This window comes from Electrophorus electricus, chromosome 21 (genome assembly GCF_041902795.1).
Source record: "Electrophorus electricus isolate QZ-2024a chromosome 21, ASM4190279v1, whole genome shotgun sequence".
NCBI classification, from domain to species: domain Eukaryota; kingdom Metazoa; phylum Chordata; class Actinopteri; order Gymnotiformes; family Gymnotidae; genus Electrophorus; species Electrophorus electricus.
The window spans coordinates 8035001-8042500 of NC_137517.1; the positions used below are offsets into that span (position 1 = coordinate 8035001).

Consider the following 7500-nt stretch of genomic DNA (forward strand, 5'->3'; position numbering starts at 1 on the left):
TCTATCTATTATGTTAATGGACTGAACAGAAGCCACATAGATTAGGTGATGATTGATGACATAGATGACATCTGGCCAGAGAAAAACAGCATTAAAAAGCCACTTTTGGAAAAATGGCAATAAATGTCAGTCTCTTAACTCCAATGTAATTATCATCATTTGCTGGCCATTCCCTGACACTAAAGGCACTCAGCTTGTTCCTTTAAGATCCATTAAGTCAACAGGGAAGCAGCAGCAGCTTGGAGCCAGGGTCCATGGAGGTGCCCGGTGTTGGAGGGAACACTCACTGTACTGGCACTGGTCTCCCAGGTGACCGTCAGGGCACTGGCACATAGGCTGGTTGCCCAGGCTGACGGTGCAGGTGCCTCCGTTCTGGCAGTAGTCCTTGCAAGTGTTCTGATTGCAGTTTGGCCCAGTGAATCCCGGCACGCAGCGGCAAGTAGGAGCACCTGGAATCAAGAGGAACGGCTGCATCACAGCACTGTGGTGTTGCTGTAGACGACTACGACTACTATGACTACAGTGACCATCATACAAGCACCGACATGCCTTAAGACTACCAGAAAGAGTCTCAGTGCAAAGTAAACATGTCATGGAAGGAGCCAGCTCACAGGCGCTTCTGTGAGGGTGTGTAGGTAGGTGTTATTTGGTACGGACATGACCGCGTGTGAGCAGCTGGGCAAGTACGCGCATGCATTACCAGTGCGCGATGGGGAGCAGGTTCCTCCGTTCTTGCAGTAGTCTCTACACTGGTCAATCTCACACCTCTCTCCTCTGTAGCTGGTAGGGCAGCGGCACTTGGGCTGACTCCGAGCGTTCAAGAAACAACTGCCACCGTTGAGACACTCGACGTTACAAGAGGGAGCTGGTAGGGACAGATTTAAGAAGAGAACGGATTAAAGTCAAATAAGGCTATTTGCTTTTTTGCCTTTCAATTCACACAAAGTCATTGAAAAGTAATTCAGTGAAGTTACAGCCCAAGGATGCTGTGCGATGGTGCATGTGTTCTGTGTTCGTCTATGGTGAGGCTGTACAGATGGCCTTACTTTCTGGAGACTGGGTTGCCGGGGGCAGTTCCACACACGTGCCGTTGTCATGGACACGGTCATTAGGGCAGGTGCAGACAGGACCAGTGGGGCTGAGCAGACACAGCCACTCGCACTTCTTCCTGTCGCATGGGTTAGCCACTGTAACGCACGCGCACACACGCACGCACGCACGCACACAGAGACAGAGACAGACACACACGAGCGCGCACACACGCACACAGAGACAGACACAGACGCGCGCGCACGCACACACACACACGCACACAGACAGAGACAGACACAGACACACACACGCGCGCACACACACGCACAGAGACAGACACACGCACGCACACAGACACACACGAGCGCGCACACACGCACACAGAGACAGACACAGACGCGCGCGCACGCACGCGCACGCACGCACGCGCACACACGCACAGACGCACGCACACAGAGACAGAGACAGACACAGACACACACACGCGCGCACACACACACAGAGACAGACACACACGCACGCACACAGACACACACGAGCGCGCACACACGCACACAGACACAGACACACACACGCGCGCACACGCACACAGAGACAGACACACACGCACGCACACAGACACACACGAGCGCGCACACACGCACACAGAGACAGACACAGACACACGTGCGCGCACGCACGCACACACACAGACACACAGACACACACGCGCGCACACAGAGACAGACACACACACACACGCACGCACACACACGCACACACACACACACACACACACACACACACACACACACACACACACACACACACACACACACACACACACACACACACACAGAATTTAATCAACATGCTCACACTTTCAAAACTGCCTTTATGGTTAATGTCACAGTATTTGTCCTCCAGTCCTGACCCCTGTGACTTGTGTCCTGCTGTTTCAGGCTCAAACCTTATTATTATGAAGACCAAGATGGCTGCTAGCACAACACTGGTTTGAAGTGCAAAGAGCAGGGGACAGTCACAAAATGGCTAACCAACACATCTGCCTAACTTCACATGGAAAAAAGACAGAAAAAAGCCTTTTTAGAAACCCCATCTAAAACCTAACTACACAAAGAGGTTTTCTGGTTTTCTTTATAGTACAGATAAGCCTACCACAACGAGCTAGCTTGCTAGCCATTTACTGAACTGTTGGTTGGTTGTTGTCATTCTGGTAAAAGCAGGTTGGGGCATTGACTACCAACCATACAGCTCATGAAATGTTGGTAAGACACTGAGGCTGAATGGACCGTAGAGTGAGGGCACATAAAATTAGATAATATAATTATACCTCCACTGTCCAGGTCATTAAGTAAGATAATTTGTTAATATACACTACATCTTAACTTAAATGGTGACTTAAATGGTGATCTCAAAATGGCAATATTAAAGATATTTATATATAATGTATTCTCCAGAGGAAGATATTTATATGCAAGTCATTCTCCTGAGGAAGCGACCTTTGAGTGTTCTCACTAGCCCCAGGGTACTTGAAATTCTAAGAAAGCCCCTGATGAGGATTCGGATTTATTAATTGAAAAAAAATATTTCTTTACTTTATTTATTCATAAATAGGCTCTGATTATTGGGCACTTGTTTAAACTTTCTATTCAAATCCTAATGTTGTTCTTGTGTGTTCCATTGGTGTCAGTGTCATCATAGCTAATGATGCGTCAGCTCTTCTTCAGGTCCTTCAGAATGGATCAGTGTGGCAAGCTGACTGGGAAACACCTGCACTAGAGTGAGGATTCCACACACACACACACTCACTTTCTGGCTGTTTGTAGCGGTGGTAGAGCACTATGTCAGTGGCATGGTTGATGCCAGTGGTCAGGTTTTCCATCGGCCCCTTGCCAAACTTGTTGACACGGAACACGTAATTGTTGACGTAGGTGACGCCATAGATGTAGTCCTCAAAGATATCAATGCTGAACGGGTGGAGGAGCTCTACAGCACATGTGCAGGTAGATTCATCATTTCACACAAAGTTGACTTTTCCATTCGTTTTTCATGGCACAACAAATTCACAATACCACACTACTGTGAACTATATTCTGTAATCTATACCATGTGCAACCATATCATTTAATAGTTTATCACCAAATTGGTTAGCAATTTATTCACCAAATCATCACTAAAACACATCTTCAAAACCTAAATCACATAATTAACTCTAAATACCAGAATCCAAAAATGTTTTTCTATTTTAAGGAATTAAACAGAAAAAGATGAGTGAGCAAGAGTACTGAACTGTTTTTGACATTGGAGACAGCCACGATGGGGTCTGTGCCATCCAGCCGCACACTGCCAATGACTGAGAGCTTGGTGTCAGCCCAGTAGAGCCTCTCGTTGAAGTAGTCCACAGCCAGCCCTAAAACACACAACACACAGAAGCCCACCCCCCACACACTGATGACAACACTACCATACCCAACAGCTGTCCCATCCACTGTGTACAGGAGACTAGGTACAAATATTCATTTCATCCCATCAGTTATCAGATTACTGAGGAAATTATGTGTCTTCTACAGTTTTTCAAATGGCTTTTGGGTATGCTGTTCTTTATGTTTATACCGGTTTATATTGCAGTTGAAAGTGGTTTGCCGCAACTACGCTGCAAATGGATTTTCCTAATGGGGACTTCAGTGAAATAATCCATCCACTGTGTTACATCCCATGTTGCTATCTGAACACTGCGTTACAATCATTCATTGACATTTCAGGACCTCTATGCCTGCCTTAACCAAGAACTAGCCTATTATGAAGCAAAAGGCATCATTGTTTTGATATGGGACTGACCTGTAGGCCACTGCAGGTTCTCGTGCACCAGTGTCTGTCTCAGAGTGCCATCCATGGCCGCTGTCTCAATTTTGGGGTGATTACCCCAGTCTGCCCAGTACATTGTCCTAAGGCATGAAACTCAGTGTGAGATGGTCATCTCGTCAAAACCAAGCCATTAAGTACAAATAAAGTAGATTAAAGGCAATACGCATCCATTTTCATTTGTTCAAACCTGGCCGGTGAGTTTAAAAAATCCATCTTACCCCCTGGGTGGATCCACCACTATGGCATAAGGCTCGTCAATCATTCCTGAGATCAGAGTCTTTCTGTTCTGGCCAGAGATCTGCGCCACCTCAATGACATCACGGCCCGAGTCCGTCCAGTAGAGGTTCCCGGCAACCCAATCCACTGCAATGCCCCTGGGTGTCTTCAGACCCGGGATCTGAGAGAGAGAAGACGACGTGTGCTGTCCACTTATCCTACTCATCATGGAGTTCTGTGCGCTCCCATATCCATGAGCTCACCACCAGTACATGAAGTTTCTGATGTTTCTGATCAATTTACTTTAGATGCCCGTATTTTCAGATGTATAAATTGCCAGCTCTGTAGGCTTTTGAAAAGCTAGGTTATCATTTATAATATTCCTTATCCTTTTTTCCCTTCTAGTACAAAAGCCAACTGTCCTTAGCTATTTTATCTGGTGCACATTCCATACAGGGTAGAACAAACAAGGTAGGACAAACTGCCAGGTGTTGCTTACTTCAAGGTTGGTGACAGTCCCTTCACTCTGCCGCCTGTTGCGGTGGGAGTTGGATGACGGGCCAGAAGAAGAGGATGAGGAAGGCAACTGGAAGGAGGAGATGCCACTGGTGTGCCAGTTGGTCCAGAAGATGCGGTTGGTCTTGACGTGCAGGTCCATGGCATCGATTCGCACATTCGCGTCACCCTGGAAGATCTGCTCGTACACCCAGTTGGGCACGCCTGGATCCAGGCTGCGGATTTCGTTGTCGTCGGCGATGTAGAGCACCTGTCTGCTGATGTTCAGACCTGATAGAGACAGAGAGCAAGAGCAAGACTCACAAGTTTAAAAGGCAAAATTAGGCAGATATGAGCACTGCTTCTGGGCTTTTGAAGATACTCCAACACTGGTAGTGTTACATTTAGTAATGGAAGCCATGCCATCTAGAACTCATTTGCTCCAAACACCAATGTCCATTATTTTGGTCCTATTTTCACTGATATCTGATTCTGACTCAGCATCCTCATGTCAAACCTGTTCCATCACAGAAATCCACTAGGGAAGCACTCACTGTCGGCCTTGCAGGTGTCGTTGATCTTGGTGAAGTGCTTATGGCAGCTGCACTTGTATGAGCCCTTGGTGTTGTTGCAGATTTGGGAGCACACGCCGAACTGTCTGCACTCGTTCTTGTCTGAAAAGGTGAAATCCAACCGGATTACCGCCACAGGAGCCAACGGCTCAGCTCATCCTACTTTTTGTTCGCTTTTAGCACCATTACAATACGTGTGTACGCATTGTGGATGAGGCAAGAGGGCACCTTGGCAGTTCTTGACACCAAAAGCACTCTGGAAGCCTGGCTTGCAGGAACAGTAGGAGTCTGTACCGTTGGTCACACAGTGCACCTCCTCTGTCTCCCCACACAGAGACTTGTTACTCTTACAGTCATTTAGCACGACATCTGAGGAAACACACACACGCACACACACGCACACACACACACCCCCCTCAGAGCTTCAAGATGTTCTTTATTTGCAATTAAAACAAAACCCCCCAGCCAACTAAAGCAGACGGATTCCATTTGAAGGTATATGAACGTCTGGGACCCACACACGTGCGTGCAGGCCGACTTACCCGCCTTGCAGCCGATCTCGTCCGAGCCGTAGTCCTCGCAGTCGTTGAACAAGTTGCAGCGCAGCGTGGAGCTGACGCACCTGCCGTTGTTGCAGCGGAACTGATCCTTGTCGCACTTGCTCACGCGCTTGTCTGCTCGGACCCAGGTTCAAAGGGCGTGTTCAGTCATGCGGCGGTTAGTCAGCTTGAGAGGTGTATCTGGCCACCGGCGAGCACAAGACGTATGACTTACCGCAGCTGAGCTCGTCCGAGCTGTCTCCACAGTGGTTCACGCCGTCGCAAACTTTGCCACGCCACAGGCACACGCGGTCATTCTGGCAGCGGAAGTTTCTGGTGGGTGGACACTGGAACTTCCCTGCGAGAGCAAACGCAACATCTGGACTGAGCACCTTGATGATTTCCGAATACTGATTTTTTTTTTTTTTCCTTTCTCCGTCCAGCGACTCCGGGTGTTCACTCACGGCACTCCTCGGGGTTCTCGTCGGAGTTATCGCCACAGTCATCCTCTCCGTCGCACTTCCAGGCCAGCGGCTTACACAGAGTGTTATTGCACTGGAACTCGTCACTGGGGCAGAGACGTTCTACTGAGGGGTAGCGGCGGTAAATGGGATGGTTAAGGCTCGTATACAGAGGGCCCTTCACCACAGTGCACAGATCCAAGATGTTGCTTGCTGTGAAACATTTGGATACACTCATGTATACAAGAATGAACACCCACGCACACTCACTCACCTGCAACATCACACCTCTCCTCATCACTACTGTCCATGCAGTCGGGGTCAGCATCACAGCGCCAGCGCAGGGGGATGCAGTGGCCGTTCTTACACTGGAACTGGTCTCCATCACACTTCAGATCGCAGCCGTGCTATATATGCATAAAAAATGCGAGCGAGAAAGTGTCCGTGACTCAGAGCGAGAGCGCAAAAATGAACGCGTGCAGGTGTTTATTTGGTTTCAGCTCAAGTACCTCGTCAGAGCCGTCAGCGCAGTCATGATCTCCGTCACACTTCCATCTGCCAGCGATGCAGCGGCCGTTAGTGCAGGCAAATTCGCTCTCTGAGCACTGTCGTGGCTCTGTGGGGTACAAGAGAAACACGCCGTCCTTCATTCTGAACGGGAGAACACAGCCGCAAAGACTAGGCGGCGGCACGTGAGCGCCTATACAGGGTCGTATTGAATTGTATTTGAGGGGGTTCACGGTATACCTCTAAATGGGAAATCAAGAAAATAAGCCCAGGCTAAGGGTTTAACACAGGGGAAAGGCCATTAGGAGAGAAGAGAAAATATTGCAGGGAAACATTCATGCTCATTCATTCACAATCACGACAAGCTATTGGGAAGGACAAAGAAATTAACTGGTCAAAACATTCAAAGTAACCATAGTGAAATAAACTGTTCTGAGTTCTCTCAGTACAAAAACCAGAATCAGTCACACTGAACAGCAAGAAATGGAACACCATACTTAAAGTGCTTATTTAATATCTGGAACATCCCATTTGTAGGGGTAACCAGGGCTAAACCATTCCACCCCAACAGGGACAGGTGCTGAAATTGGCAGCTTCCGGCACAAACATTGTATGAAAAGAATGGCTGGGTGGGGACCAGTGCAAAGGGGGTAGAGGGGGATCACAGATAGGGGGAATGGATGAGAGGCTGGACTGAGTGTGGGAATGACCTACCTCTGAGTCAAGCCACCATGTCAGTGTGAAATGAAGAACAAACAGAAGATGAAGTGACAGGCATTCATGGGCAATGTGGGCAATGTCATGAAACAGTGC

At 48.3% G+C, this 7500-nt stretch overlaps 1 protein-coding gene across 4 annotated transcripts in view; it reads right to left on the reverse strand.

The window, feature by feature from the left end:
- Nucleotides 1–7500, reverse strand: part of lrp1ab (low density lipoprotein receptor-related protein 1Ab) — a 91292-nt gene that overhangs the window by 6726 nt on the left and 77066 nt on the right. For 3 of the 4 annotated variants that reach the window (XM_081703925.1, XM_081703924.1, XM_081703923.1), the window contains 15 exons: nt 6690–6796; nt 6455–6587; nt 6184–6306; nt 5955–6077; nt 5723–5854; nt 5409–5549; nt 5163–5282; nt 4613–4899; nt 4116–4294; nt 3871–3977; nt 3323–3442; nt 2842–3018; nt 1047–1187; nt 701–865; nt 288–449 (listed from right to left, as the gene is read on the reverse strand). In XM_081703925.1, the coding sequence (XP_081560051.1) occupies nt 288–449; nt 701–865; nt 1047–1187; nt 2842–3018; nt 3323–3442; nt 3871–3977; nt 4116–4294; nt 4613–4899; nt 5163–5282; nt 5409–5549; nt 5723–5854; nt 5955–6077; nt 6184–6306; nt 6455–6587; nt 6690–6796 (2217 nt within the window). The remainder of the gene's footprint in view (nt 1–287; nt 450–700; nt 866–1046; nt 1188–2841; nt 3019–3322; nt 3443–3870; nt 3978–4115; nt 4295–4612; nt 4900–5162; nt 5283–5408; nt 5550–5722; nt 5855–5954; nt 6078–6183; nt 6307–6454; nt 6588–6689; nt 6797–7500) is intronic. The other variant, XM_081703926.1, reaches the window with a different exon arrangement.